Source organism: Myodes glareolus, chromosome 6 (genome assembly GCF_982192425.1).
Source record: "Myodes glareolus chromosome 6, mMyoGla1.1, whole genome shotgun sequence".
In the NCBI taxonomy this organism is placed as follows: domain Eukaryota; kingdom Metazoa; phylum Chordata; class Mammalia; order Rodentia; family Cricetidae; genus Myodes; species Myodes glareolus.
Window position 1 is genome coordinate 8,843,939 of NC_142031.1, and position 15,623 is coordinate 8,859,561.

The 15,623-nt window shown below is 51.2% G+C and overlaps 2 protein-coding genes across 15 annotated transcripts in view; one reads left to right on the forward strand and one right to left on the reverse strand.

Moving 5' to 3' along the window:
* Positions 1-12,131, reverse strand: part of Mthfr (methylenetetrahydrofolate reductase) — a 17,673-nt gene extending 5,542 nt beyond the window's left edge. The window contains exons 1-10 of one of the 10 annotated variants that reach the window (XM_087906886.1): positions 11,766-12,120; positions 9,573-9,691; positions 9,220-9,429; positions 7,673-7,911; positions 6,851-6,961; positions 2,384-2,577; positions 1,592-1,842; positions 1,215-1,349; positions 923-1,103; positions 495-677 (exon numbers count right to left, since the gene is read on the reverse strand). In XM_087906886.1, the coding sequence (XP_087763012.1) occupies positions 495-677; positions 923-1,103; positions 1,215-1,349; positions 1,592-1,842; positions 2,384-2,577; positions 6,851-6,961; positions 7,673-7,911; positions 9,220-9,416 (1,491 nt within the window). In that variant the 5' untranslated portion in view covers positions 9,417-9,429; positions 9,573-9,691; positions 11,766-12,120. Of the gene's footprint in view, positions 1-494; positions 678-922; positions 1,104-1,214; positions 1,350-1,591; positions 1,843-2,383; positions 2,578-6,850; positions 6,962-7,672; positions 7,912-9,219; positions 9,430-9,572; positions 11,686-11,726 lie in introns of those variants that run through there. The other 9 variants (XM_087906892.1, XM_087906891.1, XM_087906887.1 and 6 more) reach the window with 9 other exon arrangements.
* Positions 12,132-12,344: 213 nt separating this feature from the next.
* Clcn6 (Cl-/H+ antiporter 6) overlaps positions 12,345-15,623 on the forward strand; it is a 38,276-nt gene continuing 34,997 nt past the window's right edge. For 4 of the 5 annotated variants that reach the window (XR_015738030.1, XR_015738031.1, XM_048461389.3 and 1 more), the window contains exons 1-2: positions 12,345-12,492; positions 13,230-13,289. Coding sequence is in view for 2 of the 5 variants with exons in the window: in XM_048461389.3 (XP_048317346.1) it covers positions 12,406-12,492; positions 13,230-13,289 (147 nt within the window). In the remaining 3 variants the exon portion in view is untranslated. Of the gene's footprint in view, positions 12,493-12,851; positions 13,033-13,229; positions 13,290-15,623 lie in introns of those variants that run through there. The other variant, XM_048461395.3, reaches the window with a different exon arrangement.

Sequence of the window (15,623 nt, forward strand, 5' to 3'; positions counted from 1 at the left end):
CTGTAGATGGCCTTTACCTTCATTTTCTAGAATGTTCAGAATACTGCAAGGTGGGTACTTTTGCCCAGAGGAGGAAGCCAGGTTTGGGGCTGTATCAAGGGAAACAGCAGAGCTGGCATCTAAACCCAAGTCTTCTGAGTCCAAGGCTCAGGCCATGTTGTGGAGTGTCACTTAGGCCCGGCATGCCTGGGATTAAAGTGCCGATCGTAAAAAAAAATTAAATAAAAAAATAAATAAATAAAATAAAGTGCCGACCGATCGTGTTAGCAGCCCGAGCGCTGAGAGCTGTTTCCTTGTTCTTCCTCCAGGGGGAGCACTTCATATGCTTTATTATATTCTGTCCCCAAAACATAAAATACCCCCTCCTCCATTTTACACAGCGAACTGGGGAACCCAGGTGATCAGCTACTTGTTACAGGGCCCAGGAGGGAAAGGCCAGGGCTCTATTGCAGTTTCTGGGGCTCCCTAAGCACTGATCAGGACGAGTAGCATACCTTCTGGAAGACATAGCCCCCACTGGGGCCCCAGCCCACAACAGGGTCCGAGGACGGCTTCCCATTGATGTTGGGCTGAGAGTTGATGGTGAGGATGCCCAGCCTATTGACGCGCAGCAGCTCCTCCTTCATCAGACTGGTTTCCGCTGCCAAAGGGTCATCGTTCCAGGGCAGACAGGTTACCTGCACGGCAAGGTGAGCTGAGCTAGGGCACCCGTGAGTCTGGGCCTGGGTTGTCTCGCCCTTGCACAGTCACGGTGGAGACCCAGTCTGTCTCCGCCTTCATGGGCTCCTCAGTGGGATTTCTTACCCCTTCCCTCAGCTGAGGTGCACATCCATAGGTGAGGAAACAGCTTAGCTCATGTCCAGCCCAAGGCTAAGACAAGATTGGGGTGGGAAACCCAGTTACTCCATCTCACCCCACTTACTATATGGCCATGCTGGTTTGGCTCTCCTGAGAGGTAATGTTCAAAGACTTCAAAGACGCTTTTCTCACTGGTGAGCTCCTCACCCCACATCTTCAGCAGCTCCTCCCTGGGGGACTTGCTCTTCAGGTAGAATAGGTAGTAGTCCTTCAGCTCCCCAAAGGCTGGCGAGGAGGAATTACCCCTGGCAAGAGTGTCAGGGTCAGGGCGCTCTCCTGTGAGTACCACCCCTAACCCCCCCCCCCCCCCCCCCAAGCACCAGCAGTTCCTAGCAAGGAGTGGCTGTTGCCCTTACCAGCGGCCGTTGGGAAACTCGTCCCAGTCCTGTGTACGGTAGATGTAGCTTTTTGGTCTGGAGGCCCAGAAGATGGGGCGCACATATTCCTCCCGCCGCTTGGGATTTGCACTGACAGCCCAGGGCAGGGGACGTCTGGAGAGGAGGAAGGGATAAAAGCCAAGGGATTAGGTGGAGTGAGCTAGAGGAAGTCACCAAGCCTGGCCACTCAGCCTCACTCTGAGCCTCCACTACACGTGGAAGCCCTCTGAGGTGGAGGGTGGAGCCCGGTGACCCTGCTAGCGTCGCACCTACGCGCCTCCTTGCCACTGTAGGGTCACTTTGCACCATTGCTGCTCTGACTTCCCTGGAATATTCCTCCAGCTTCCACTTCTCACCTGGGATCCTCAGTCCACATGCCCAGTTGCTTTAGCACCTCTGTGGTGGCCACCTCACGGTTGAGGGTATAGAAGTGGAGGCCCGGCACCAAGCCACTGTCCAGCAGCTCCCGGCACAAGTTCACAGCCAGCTCAATGCCATAGTTGCGGATGGCAGCATCGTTATCTTTGATTGGCTCAATTACATCCTTGATCTTCTGTGGTACCTCCAGCTTGGACAGTTTTACAAGCTGCCGAAGGGAGGTGTAGCCCTGTCCAAGACACAAGAGGTGTGGGGCCATCTCTAGCCCGTCTTCCAGGCTATTCCCTTTCTAGTCTCTTGGCTAATTAGTTTCATGTAGAGACCTGAGGAAGCCAGGTGGTAATCCAGGGCGATGCTTGGCCTGCCCTGCTTTCTCCCTCCTTTGTAGACTCTGAGAGCTGCCTGCAGCATTCTTGCCATCAGCCAGCCCCTGAGCCCAACACGGTGGTCACCTAATTCAGCTATTCCCAAACCTCACTGGCCAGTCATCTGCCAAACTTAAGGTTTAAATTACAGATCACGCCTCTAGAACGATGGGATTACAAGTGTATACCATCAGGGTCAGCTTAACCAAAACGTCAAGTACATCTGTCAGTAGGCCAAAGCATTGTGTCTCAGGGGTGACAACCGAGGAGACCAAATGCAGCGCGTGGACAACGCCTGATGGGCATCGAGCACGACTGAGACAGGACTTCACACGACCCGGAGCCCTGTGCCCCAGCCAGGACAGTGCCTGGAGTGAGGGAAGCAGGCCCTCCGGAGCCTCTCACCTGTATAGGAAAGATCCCCGGCAGGATGGGGCAGGAGATGCCTATTTCTGTGCAGGCCTTCACAAAACGGAAGAAAGTGTCAGCCTCAAAGAAGAGCTGGGTGATGATGAAGTCAGCACCTGCGGATACTTTCTCCTTCAAGTGCTGCAGGTCCTCCTCAAAGCTCTTTGCCTCGGGGTGGCCTTTGGGGTAACCTACCGGTAGAGACAATAGTGAGGAGACTGACCTCAGCCTACCTGCTCGAGGAGTGAGGACACCAGAGTGTCTGGGGCCTGGCACAGTCTGCAGCCCAGGCTCTGCATGCATGCCCCCCAGCAGCAGGGTGGACAGGTGACCACGGCTGTGCCACAGAGCCTGTGAGCCTCCAGGAGGGGGGCGGACTGTTCCAAATGCGACACTCTCCTGCCTCACTCAGGCAAATTAGGCCCGCACTTTGTAGCGAATGCCACATTCAATAGTAACACCAACTGGACTGTTTCTGGGGAGCCAGGGAGCCAGACTTAACTCAGTGGAGCATTGGGCAGAAGGCGTTGGTTCACGTTTTATTCTGTTTTGGCTTAGGGATTAAACCCAACATCTTATGCATGTTAAACAAGCATTCAACTACTGAGCTTCATCTCTAGTTCCTTTGATTAACAGAGAGGGGGTGAAGGGGGGTTTGTTTCTTTGAGACAGGGTCTCTCTATGGAGCTATGTAGCTTTAACTGGCTTGGAACTCTGCAGATCAAGCTGATCCTGAATTCAAAGAGACTGACTGCTTCTGTACCCAGCCCTAACTTTTTTTTTTTTAACATACACTTGGTACTAATTTTTTTTTAAAGATTTATTTATTTATTGTGTATACAACATTCTGCCCCCATGTATGCCCGCATGCCAGAGGGCGCCAGATCTCATTACAGATGGTTGTGGGCCACCATGTGGTTGTTGGGAATTGAACTCAGGACCTCTGAAAGAGCAGCCAGTGCTCTTAACCACTGAGCCATCTCTCCAGCCCCTCCTAACTTTTTAAAAATTTTTTTTTTTAATATAAAGCTAGGCAATGGCACACCTTTAATCCCAGCACTTGGGAGGCCAGGTGAATCTCTGTGAGTTTGAGGCCAGCCTGGTCTACAAAGTGAGTTCCAGGACAGACTCCAAAGCTACAGAGAAACCCTGTCTCAAAAATCAAAAAAAAAAATAAAAAAAAGTATGCATGACACTAAAATCCCTCTGAGTCAGGATACTGAAAGGCTAAGAATTCTATTGTGGGAGCTGGTGAGATGGTCCCGCAGTTAAGTTAGAAGCACTGGCTGCTCTTTTAGAAGACCCTCTTCTGGCCTCTGTAGGCACCAGGCATGCACATAGTGCACAGACATACATGCAGGAGGGCAAACATACATACATAGTGCACAGACATACATGCATGAGGGCAAACATACATATAAAATAATTTAAAAACTCACATTATATAAATAAGAATTTAAGAAAGTGACATTTTGCTTCAAGAAACGAACAGAGGGACTAGAGAGATGGCACAGCAGTTAAGAGTGCTTACTGCTTTTGAAGAGGACCTGGGATTTTCCCCCAGCACCTCTAACATGGCTCAAAAGCTTTTGACCTCTATGGACACTGTGCACATATGGTGCATGTACACATAACATTAAACAACATATTAAATAAATATATTTAAAAAAGAAACAAAAGACAGACTATAATAACTACTTTCCAGTGTCCAAAGATCACGGAAAGAGTTCCCTTGGTCACATGCCCTGCTTGCCATCCTCTTCTGAAGGCACAATACACATCAGTTTCAATCCCACAAAAAACTTCCTGTAGGGCTGGCAAGATTGCTCAGTGGGTAAAGGCACTTTCAAGCAAGCTTGATGACTCAGTCCCCAGATATCACAGTATAGGAGAGAACAAGTTCCTAAGAGTTGCCCTTTAGCCGGGCGGTAGTGGTGCACACCTTTGGTCCCAGCACTCAGGAGGCAGAGGCAGGTGTATCTCTGTGAGTTTGAGACTAGTATGGTCTACAGAATGAGTTCCAGGACAGCCAAGGTTACATAGAGAAACCCTGTCTCAAAAAACCAAAACAAACAAACAAACAAAAAGAAAAACAGAAAAGAAAGAAATCCTGTCTTGGAAAAAACAAAAATCAATAAACAAAGAAATAGTTATAAATAAAACAGAGAAGACAAAAAGGACCCCAAAATTGTCCTTTGTGTATATCATGCTACATGCATGCCTGTGTGTGTTTGCATGGACACATAAACACTCACAAAATAAAGAGGCAAAATATTTTTTTCTCCTACAGTCCGATTACACCAGGGGTGTGGGGGATGGGACAACAGGGTGACCATGAGCTGAGCATGCAGAAGATGGGGTTCCCAAATTGCCCAGAGGTTCTCTAAGCCCACTGGTGGCTTTGAGAACTCTATGACCCCTCCTCTCAATGACCAAACTCACTAGCAGCCTTGCACAGGCAGAAAGGCAGGAAGGCACAGCCTGGAGGCAACCTCAGAGACTAAGAGCCCCCTCTGCCTGAGCTCTACCAGGGGCAGAGCTACAAAGAGAGCCGACTTGAAAAGGCGCTGTCTGGAAGCCAAGCTGCTTTATTGTGATAAGGACATTTGGTTCTTAGGAAACTAGCCACCAAGGATAGATACAAAAACTATTGTTTCAAGACAGAAAGAACAGGAGATCAGGCAGCAGAACTTCAGCTTTGAACAGGCTCTCTCTCCAGTGGGAAACCCCGAAGCCACAGAGCCGAGCAGTCTGAGCACCGCCGGGGACATCCATACGGGCCCACAGTTGGGCTTTGCTCGCTTTGCTATGTTTTCCTGCCATGACCAGCTTCGTCGTTTTAAAGTGTTCTATTTGTTTACTTTTAGTTTTGTGTGTATGTGTGCCACATGTATAGGTGCCAACAGAGTCCAGGGCAGGGCACCAGATCCCCTGGAACTGGAGTTACGGGTGTCTGTGAGCCCCAGGGTATGGGTGCTGGGACAGAACTCTGGTTCTCTACTGGAGCAGCAGGCACTCAGCTCCAAGTCTGCTCCCTCTTCACCCACCAGCTCCACCACTCTACAACAGGCAAAGCACAGGACCACGTGACAGCTCACCACCACCTCACACCCACAGCTAGTGCACGTCCACACAGCCCCCACATAGTGCCTGCTGCCCCGAATTCTTGAGCAGTGTTTCCCAGTCTTCGCCAGCTATGCAGCCTGCTGAGAGGAGCACATGCAGACAGTGTTGCAGGGGGGCTGGAGAGAGCCCCAAGTCATGCAGGACAATTTTCTTAAAGCTATAAACCTTAGTTTTAATTATATTAAGGGCCCATAAGATGGCTCAGTCGGTGAACGTCTTGCTGTCAAGTCTGAGCACTTGAGTTTAAATCCCAGAACCGACATGATGGAAAGAGAACTGACTTCCGAGAGCTGGCCTCTTACCTTCCTAGTGTGTACACACAGAGTAAATAAAATAAATTTTACTACTTGGTATATTACTCTATATACAATGTAAGCACTCATCTGTTTATTTTCTTGGTGTCAGAACGAAACCAGGAACCTTACACACACAAGGCAAGGTCTGATGGAACCTGGGACTTTGTACACAAGGCAAGCTCTCGGGGGCTGGTGAGATGGCTCAGTGGTTAAGAGCACTGACTGCTCTTCCAGAGGACCAGGGTTCAATTCCCAGCACCCACATGGCAGCTTGCAGCTGTCTATAACTCCAGTTCCAGAGAATCTGACATCATTATACCAATGTACATGAAATAAGGTTAAATAAAGTTTTAAAAAAAAACAAAAAACAAAAAACAACAACAACAACAACAACAACAAAAAAAACAAGGCAAGCTCTCCACCAGGCTATAGCTCCAGCTCTGGGTTTCTAAGACAAGCTCAGGCTGGCCTTGAACTCCTGTCCTGTCCTCCTCCTCTACCCACCTCCCCATCCCTTAGTGCAAGGATCAGAGCTGAGTCAGTGTGAGCCTCACTTCCTATGAACGCAGAGCTAACACTGAGAACAGTCAGAACTAGGGCGTCTGGAGCTGACACTGCACACACAGAAGCAGGACTCATGCATAGGGCAGTGTGTCCACGAGGGCAGCTCCCACAGCAGATGCACAGTGAAAAGTCAGCCCCTGGACCCTGGTACAGAGGGAATGAAGAAGGGCCTCAGTTCCTGACTCCTTTCAGGGCCTAATGAATCCCCTAGCCCTGGAGTCCACACACACACACACACACACACACACACACACACACACACACTCTACCAGTGAGAAGATGGGGCATGAAAGGCAGAGGAGGGGAAGCGTCAGGAGTGGGAATGGTGTGCCTGGCAGTGGATGGCAGGATGCGCATAAGAACGGTACCATCCGGTTCACCTCTGTGCTCCCGCATCTGTATCTACCCGATCCCCACGTCCTGAAAGGAATACTGGCTGGCTTTCGGCTTATCCTGTCCCATCTCTGTCCCCACTCACCTGCCACACAGATGTCAAAGTAATCGCCAAACTCGCTCCGGATGTGCTTCACCAGGTCTGTGGCGCAGTTGAAGCCGCCTTCCTCTGCTTCCCAGTGGTCACCTACGGGGTCTGTAGGGTTGCTGGAGGTCATGGTCACTGGGTGTCCCCTGACCTCCAGAGTCTTCTCGTTCCCTCCACCTACCCCTACACTTGGCTGTGGGCTCCTCAAAAACAGAGACTTCCTACTGTGCAAGTCTAGCCTGACACCTAGCCAACAGGAGGTGGAGGGTGGTGGGATCAGGGGAGGTGTGGCTCTCCACTGAGCCTGGAGTGTCAGGGGCTCTGGCCTGGCTCTGACGCCCGGCTGTGCTCACGTCCCTTCTCCCATCCCTCTGCTCTCTCAGAGCTCCTGGACTCTGGTGGGTTTTCTACTCATGGAGTCTAGTGGCGAGGAGAGGCCACAGATCCCTCCCATCCATCGGGCTCCCACTTCCCACTGCTGAGTGGCCTGAAGACAGGACGCACCCAGGTGCTCCTGGGAAATGCCAGCACAGTACACTATGGCCAGACCAGACAGAGCAGAGTCTGATGGCACTGTGTAGTGGGGCAGAGGGCTATCAGGCACCAGCCACATCCCGTCTGAATTGGAGCCAGGTCAAGAGGTGGAAGCCCACGGTGGACTCATTCATTACCCACAATGCTCACTGATGTTCCTGCAGCAGCGGACCCCGAATGTGTTTACAGTGTATACTTTTCCCAGGGGAAATAAGAACTTTTCTGGGGACAGGAGAAGCCTTCAGGAAAGCAAGAACCCCGACAGGAGGGGTGCTGGCGCCACACCTCCCCTCAGCGCCATTATGTTCTTCAGGCCGAGCTCCTTGGCTCTGTGCAGATGGCCTGTGATCTCCTCCTGGCGCTGCTGGCAGCAGGTCACGTGTAGGATGGTCTCCAAGCCACAGTAGTTGACTGCTGTGCTGGCGATCATCATGGAGGAGGTCTCCTTGTCCGAGCCAGGGTCTCCAGCGGGGTGCCAGGTAACGTCTAGGAAGAGGGGGCCCCCTGCTGCCATCCGGTCAAACCTGTAGGGGATTTCTTTCTTGAGTTTGGGCTTCTGGGGGAACAGCAGGCTCACTCATCCTCCCTGGGGTGGGGGGTTGTGGGGGAAGAGCTGGAGCAGCACAGAACGCAAGCTGCTCCCAGAGCACTGTGTCTGCTTCCCAGGCGCATCACCTAATAATCGCCCTGAGCCACAGTGCCTTCGTTTATAAGATGTGGCAGATAACAGATAACCCTCTCCCTCTCCACAGCCGCGAAGGTGCTGGGTCAGACGGCTGTGCAGCACTCAAAGAGCCTGAGCTCAGTGAGTGGAGGATATCAGCGTGTGAACGGCACTTTATGCTTCTCAGAGTGCAAGCACACTCAATGGTTTTGGGTGAGTTTAGGGTCTTGAAAGTTGAGAGTTTGGGATCCTGGCAGGGCAGTGTCAGGCAGAGGGCCTTGCTTGAGGAAAGGCAGAGAGAGAGAGAGAGAGAGAGAGAGAGAGAGAGAGAGAGAGAGAGAGATCAGCAGATGCAGCTTTCTCTTGTATTGCAGAGCAAGGCTGGGTTCCTGAACTAAGTTCAAAAGAAGCCTTCTTAGCCGGGCAGTGGCCTTTAATCCCAGCACTCGGGAGGCAGAGGCAGGTGGATCTCTGTGAGTTCGAGGCCAGCCTGGTCTACAGAGCGAGTTCCAGGACAGCTAGAGCTGGTGCACAGAAAACCCTGCTTATGAACTGTTAGGGATCAAACTTAGGGTTTCCTGCAAGCTACACACTCACTCCATCAACTTAGCTACACCCTCCCTACCCACCCCTCCTTGAGACAGAGTATCATTAAGTGACCCTGGCTGGCCTGCACTCACAATCATCCTCCTGCCTCTGAGCACCCCTATGCCCGTCTTCCCTTTCTCTCTTTGTGACGCTGGGGACAAAGCACAGGGCCTAGCAAAGCACTCTCCAACTTGAAGAAAGGAACTGAAATTCAAAGAGTGCCACCACGAAGCGTGCCTTTCCTGATTTGGAAACACACGCCCTGTGTCCAGCTAGCTCAGCACAATCCCTACGTTGCTATTTGTTGACTTCCTAAGCTCCTTGTGAGCCAGCCCCACGTTCTGCCAAAAAATGCAGCCTGGGAATGAACATTTTTGGCCTGCTGAAGAGTGTGTCCAAACATATCCGATGCTGCCCCAGAGGGACTTTTGCAGACAAGAAGTTTTAAGTTGAGACCAAACTCCCTGTCTCGCCTCTGCTTCTTCCTGCCTCCCCTCTCCAGTGCCTTTTCCTGCCGGGTTAAAGGGCAGCTCTGTTCCCCTCCACCGACCCCCATTACTTAACCTCCCTCCCTACTCACCTTGAGATGAGGTTAACAGCTCCCTCAGCAGTCCGAGGAGGGAAGAACTCCAGGGAGAACCACTTGTCACCAGAGTCCATTCTGCGCCTCATCTTCTCGCGGAGTCTCTCGTGCCGCTCTGGGTCCAGGCTGGGTGTGGAACATCTCGAGCTGTCCTTGGAGCTCTCGCTGCCACTGCTGCTGCCCTCGTTCACCATGGCTGGGTTCCTGCTGTACAGGGTAGGGGCCGGGGCCATCAGGGGGCTGGTCGCCAAACCCCATGTACACCCAACACCTGAGCAGGCAACTCCAGTAGCGAACGCTGCTCAACACAGGAAGGCAGCCGACAAGGGCGAAGCTCACACGGCTCCTACCCAGAGGCTCCATGCGCTCTGCCCCCCTGCTGTCGTCTGGCTTCTCTGTGTGATGACCTCCCACTAGGCACTGAGCCGCTCTTGGATCCTCCAGCTCAGGAATCCTTGCTGACAGCTACCTGATAGAGGGTGGTACAGAAAGCCTCACACAGCCAGCCTCTGAGGCCCACATTCCTAGGGATGGGGAACAGTGGCCAGCAGGGAGGACCCTGGTTTCGCGATGGTTCATCTCAGTCAGCTTAGACGAATGAGAGGGGAAGGAACAGGGAACCTTTCCTGGAGGGTGTGCACAAGTGGGCGGAGCTGTGACAAAGAGCCCTGAGCTAAAGCTGGGGCCACGCAAAGGGGCGGGAGTAAGGTTTCTAGGCTGGAGAGAAGACTCAGGCGCAAGTCAAAGAAGCCGGCTGAAGGGTGGGGGGAGGGGAGAATGTGGGCAGGCTGGGACGGCAGGGGTTGGTGGAGATTAGGCCACTAGCCATTCAGGGTCACTGGATTTCCCCCTCCAAAGAAAGAACAGATCACAGGCACTGGCCCCGTCTGGAACACGGTAGAGGCTGTGAGCGGCATGGCCAGGCAGTCTGATTGCCTGAATTCACGCTACTCCAAAAAACAATGTTGTGCTGTGAGCTAGAACTTGACTGAAATCACTAAGGCTAGGGATTTGTGTCCAGCTCTGAACAAGGCTGCCCCATATGTTCCTGAGGTCAAAGGAATCAGGGACCACAGTACCACCACATACGCGGTCCTGATCACAGCAGTTGCAGCCCGGCTTACAGGGCAGAGAGCCACATTGCAGTCTGGTCAGGAAATGACAGACGTCTGAGAACAAAACAAACATGACGGCTGCACAGCAGTGGGCAAACACAGTAGTGGAGATCCGTGCGGCGACGTGGAGCAACGGAGGAACAGCCAAGTCAGGCTCGTTCCTTTCCAGAAACTTCCACCTCTAAGTCAATGTACCATTTTGGGTCTTAGCCTCAAGAATCAGGAAAAAAAAATTCACGTCTCCTTCCTCTCCTAAGGCACAGAAGACAGGTCAAGGAGCCAGTTCTAGAAGCTCTGCCCCGGCTTAGTGCCAGTGCTATCCCCTGTGTATTTAGGCCAGTTTTGTTCTGACCTAAAACGGCCAGGTTCTCATGGAGAGTGAGGAAGAAGGTAACCTTACATGTCAAACATGACCTTCCTCCTCATTCTCTTCCGCAGCATACTGCTCCAAGATTTAAGCATTTCTTTTATTTTTCTTTTTTCCTTTTTCCTTTTTTAGATTTTCAAGACAGGGTTCCTCTGTAGCTTTGAAGCCTGTCCTAGAACCAGCTCTTATAGACCAGGCTGGCCTCGAACTCACAGAGATCCACCTGCCTTTGCCTCTGATTTAAGCATTTCTAATACGTGCCATATTTCAACTAACTGGCACCAACTATCCTTTAGTTGGGCTTTCACAACACAAGGCTGAGACTGTGGCTTAACAAGTTTGCTTAGCCTTCTGCGCTGCTGTTGGTCCCTTGCCTGAGACCAGGACCAGGGATCCAGTACCCGGCAGAGTAGTAACAGCCAGTACTCACTGAGTCCTAATGGCCAGGGCCTCCACACTCGTCTCAAGATGCCCCTCTGCCACCTACTAATCACCGACTTAGACTGTGACAAACACAGCCCTACCACTCCCAAAACTGTTGCGACGGACATACATGCACAGGAGAATGCTGTGGGCACCTGGGTGACAAAGCCAGTGGTCCACCACTCCTCTCCAGATTCTGTCAGGGAGGCAGGTTTTAAGAAACTGGCAGCCAGCAGGGCGCTGGTGGGGCATGCCTTTAATTCCAGCACTCAGCAGGCAGGGGCAAGCGGATCTCTGTGTGAGTTCAAGGCCAGTCTGATCTACAAGTTTGTTCCACAACAGGCTCCAAAGCAACACAGAGAAACCCTGTCTCAAAAAATCAAAAAAGAAAAAAAGAAACTGGCAGCCAGGCGTGGGAGCGCACACATTAAATCCCAGCTCTCAGGAGGCAAGCGCTGAGTTCAAGGCCAATCTGGTCTACAGAGTTCCAGTACAGTCAGGGCTGCACAGAGAAACCCAGTCTCGAAAAACAAAACAAAACAATGACAGACAGATAGAGCTAGACAGATAGACAGACACTATGGCTGGTAACCAACCACCTTGGTGCTGGGTGGCCTGAGGGACAGGAATCGGGTCACCTGGTCAGTGGGTCACAGGCCTGGACGGGGATACGAGTCCCAGACGGCTCCGGAGGCCGGATCACTGCCTCAGATCCAGGATTCCTTTAACCTTGGGATACTTTCGTGCAGGTAGGGAGGCTGGGATGACAGCCTCTAGAGCTGCCTTAGGGTGGAGGAGCGACTGGAACCTTCAAATGCAGAGCGCAGGACGGGCCAGCCTCCAGCTGCCGGCCCACAAGGAGGCAAAGTGACACATTTCTCCAATCGGCGAATTCCTCCGCGGCGTCCCAAGCCTCTGAGCCACTCACCGTCCTGTCAGAACCTTGGCGGTCGCGGCGCCATCTCCCTAGCACATGAGGAGGCGGGGCGCAGCTGCCAGTTGCCAAGGGAAACAGGATAAGAGGTAGGCGGAAGTTCAAAGACAGCGACAGGAAGTCCCGCCCCAATATGGCCGCGCCCGGCCGTCTCTTGGGAAGCCGGCTTAGTACTGCGTCATGTGACGCGAGCTCTCGCCCCACCCGTCCACAGCCACTCCCTGTCTCCCGTCCCAAAGCTCGAGAGGGCCACGTGACCCTCCCGGGGCCAGTCACGTGAGGCGCAGATTCTGGGTGGGAGGGGGGTTGGCCTAGGGGGTCCGGAGTGGCAGGAAAGGAGGAAGATGGCGGGGTGCAGGGGTTCTGTGTGCTGCTGCTGCAGGTGGTGCTGCTGCTGCGGTGAACGCGAGACCCGCACCCCCGAGGAGCTGGTGAGCGGCGGCGGGGCTGGGGAGGGGCAGTCGCCACGGGATGACAAGAGGCGTTGCCGGGGGTGGGGCCGAGCCGAACCGCGCCGGCAGGTGGCTGCGGGTGGGGCCCGGGGGACCGCTGCCTGGGCTCTGCGAGCATCCGCCTTGCTTCGCATGCTCGAGTCCGAGTTCTTTTCTCATCCCCTCTCTCTGCAGTCTGAGGGAGGATCTCGGCCAGCTTGGGTTAACGCCGTCCGTGTTTCCTTTTATTTGCATCGGAAAGGAGTTTTGAATGAAGCAAGCATTTTCAGAATGAGGCCTTTCGCAGGTCTTGATTGTCGTGGGGCTGGTTTAGTTTCTCCAGGCTTTTCTTATCCTATCCTCCACTCTTTCTGGGTCACTGATGATCCAGCTTTCCCCTGCAAAGCAACCTGGGAAAACTTGAGTTGTGTTCTCAGAGTTGACACGTTCCCGCTGATTTCATGTTCCGGGTGCTGTCAAATGAAACCCGAATTTTGTCCTCACTAAGCTGCCCTCAGACATCCTTCCGATGTCCTGAAGGTGAGCGCTATGATTGGGGAAATGTGTCAATCAGTAGACGTGTAGAGCTCAGCTAGTGACTAAATACCATCCCAAATGTGTTTGAAATTTTGTTCCTCTTTGATGATGGCTCCTGCTGACTTGGATTTTTAGTAAGACTTCCCTCTTTCCACCCTTAACCAGTCAAAGGTCTCCATTCTATGCATCTGTTTTTCTAGACGATCCTTGGGGAGACACAGGAAGAGGAGGATGAGATCCTTCCGAGGAAAGACTACGAGGTGAGGTATTCGGATGCTGTCTTGGGTAACTGAAGTAGTGAGAGACCTGGCCCCTTCAGACCTCCAGCCAGGGAAGCTCTTTGACCTTCTGTCCTCAGCAGGTGTGATGAGTGGGGCAGAGATAACTGACCTGGGAATGCACCTAGTAAGCCCTTATCCACTTTAACCCCCACACAAGTTCTGGTATTAATGCCTTACAGTTTTGCCTGAATACGGAGCAGAGAACTTTTATCCCAGGGTTGAAGCTCTTTACTGTGACTGCTCGTGACAGAGGCGTGTTTGCGAGCTGTTAGGAGGCCTTGCTTCTCTTCATTCTGACTTTTTGTTTTGTTTTTTGAGACAGGGTTTTCCTTTGTAGCATTGACTGTCCCTGGAACTCCCTCTGTAGCCCAGGCTGACTTTGAACTTACAGAGATCCACCTGCTTCCTCCTTCCAAAGTGCTGGGATTAAAGGTTGCGCTACTACTGTCCAACTTTTTTTTTTTTTTAATTTTTGGTTTTTCGAGACAGTTTCTCAGCACAACCGCCCTTGCTGTCCTGGAACTCACTCCATAGACCAGCCTGGTCTCAAACTCACAGAGATCCACCTGCCTCTGCCTCGCATTTGCTGGGATTAAAGGCATGCGCCACCACCTCTGGACTCTGACCTAGTCTTGATTATAGTTTCCAGTTTCAGGTATGGGACTTTTAAGAGCATGGGGCCAGTGTTGTGGTGCCTCTTTAGTCCAGCGCTGGACTTGGGAGTCTGAGGGGAGACGACCCCCTCTGGGAACCCACAAAGGCTGCTTCATCAACCCTGTCCTTACCAAGACTGTCACTCCTATCTGTAGCTCTCTTGCCTTAGGCTCATAGTCTCCTCATGTGGATTTTATAGGTAAATGTTTTTTTCCGGGAAATCTTTAATATTTCCCAACTGACCATCTTCACATATCAGCTGTGGAGAACATTATGTATGCAAGAGCAAATCCGTTCTGATACTTAATCAGGAAAGTCTGCTCAGCGAAGGGTCGACTGGAAAACCCTTCTGTTGAAATGTTGGCTATGGTGGCACATTTCTGTAAACCAAAAAAAATAAGACAGAAACCCAAAACTCTCGTTAAAAAAAAATGTGTGTGTGTGTGTATAAAATGTGTGTTTTTTTTCTTTTTTGAGGCAAAGTTTCATATTGCCCAGGCTGGCCTCAAACTTTTTATTCATAGCCACAAACAGCAAGACAACCTATACAAAGCTTATTGGAAAAAAGTCTCTATGGAACAAAAGAAGATAATGGGAAGTTGAATATCATTAAAATATATTATGTAAATGAATGAAAATAATTAAAATACTGACAGATTTCAGCTGTGGAGGTGAGGGAGATGGGGGAGTTGTTCATTCCCCAAACCAAAGAAAATATAGATAGCAGAAATAAAAGGTTAGTCCTAGCGGAGGAAAACAGCCTCTGCTGCACAAGGTCATAGATTCCCTGGTACCTTGTACCAGGTGAGGTTCCCTGGTGTTGCACTTGCTTCAGTCCCCCTCGGCAGCTTGACTGAGGTGTTCAGGCACAGGGCGAGCAGTTCATCCAGTAAAGTAGAGCATTCCAGCTGGGCGTGGTGGCGCATGCCTGTAATCCCAGAGACAGAGGCAGCTGGATCTCAGTGAATTTGAGGCCAACCTAGTCTACAAAATGAGTTCCAGGACAGCCAAGGCTTTTATACAAAAAAAACAAAACAAAACAAAAACCCTGTCTCAAAAAACAACAACGAAATGTAGCTCGTTCCATGTGGTTCTTAATGTATCTACAGAAGTATACAATGGTCACTCATCAATTTTAGAACATTTTCTTCATCCCAGAAGGAAACCCATACTCGTTAACAATCACTGAACATCATTCCTCTTGCCCCTGACTGAGCAGCTTCTGTGTTTATTTGGGGATGGGGAGGAATGACATTTCTTTTTTTCTTTTAAATTTTAAAATTTATTATTAGGGGCTGGAGAGATGGCTCAGCAGTTAAGAGCACTTTTCCAGAGGTCTTGGGTTCCATTCCCAGCACCCACATGACGGCTCACAACAGACTGTAGCTCCAGTTTCAGGGGATCTGATGTTCCCTTCTGGACTCTGTGGGAAATTGGCATGCATGTGTGGTGCGCATATATGCATGCGGGCAAAGCATTTTTATATATATAAAAAAAATAAAATCTAATGCTATTGTCGAGGGGTGCTGTGTTTGAGGGTCAGATGGAGGTCGGAGAACAACTTTGTGGAATCAGTTCTCTACCTGTTACTCACTGAACCATCTAGTCAGCTTTTTGTTTGTTTGTTTGTTTGTTTGACTGGTTTTTCTTTGTGTAGCC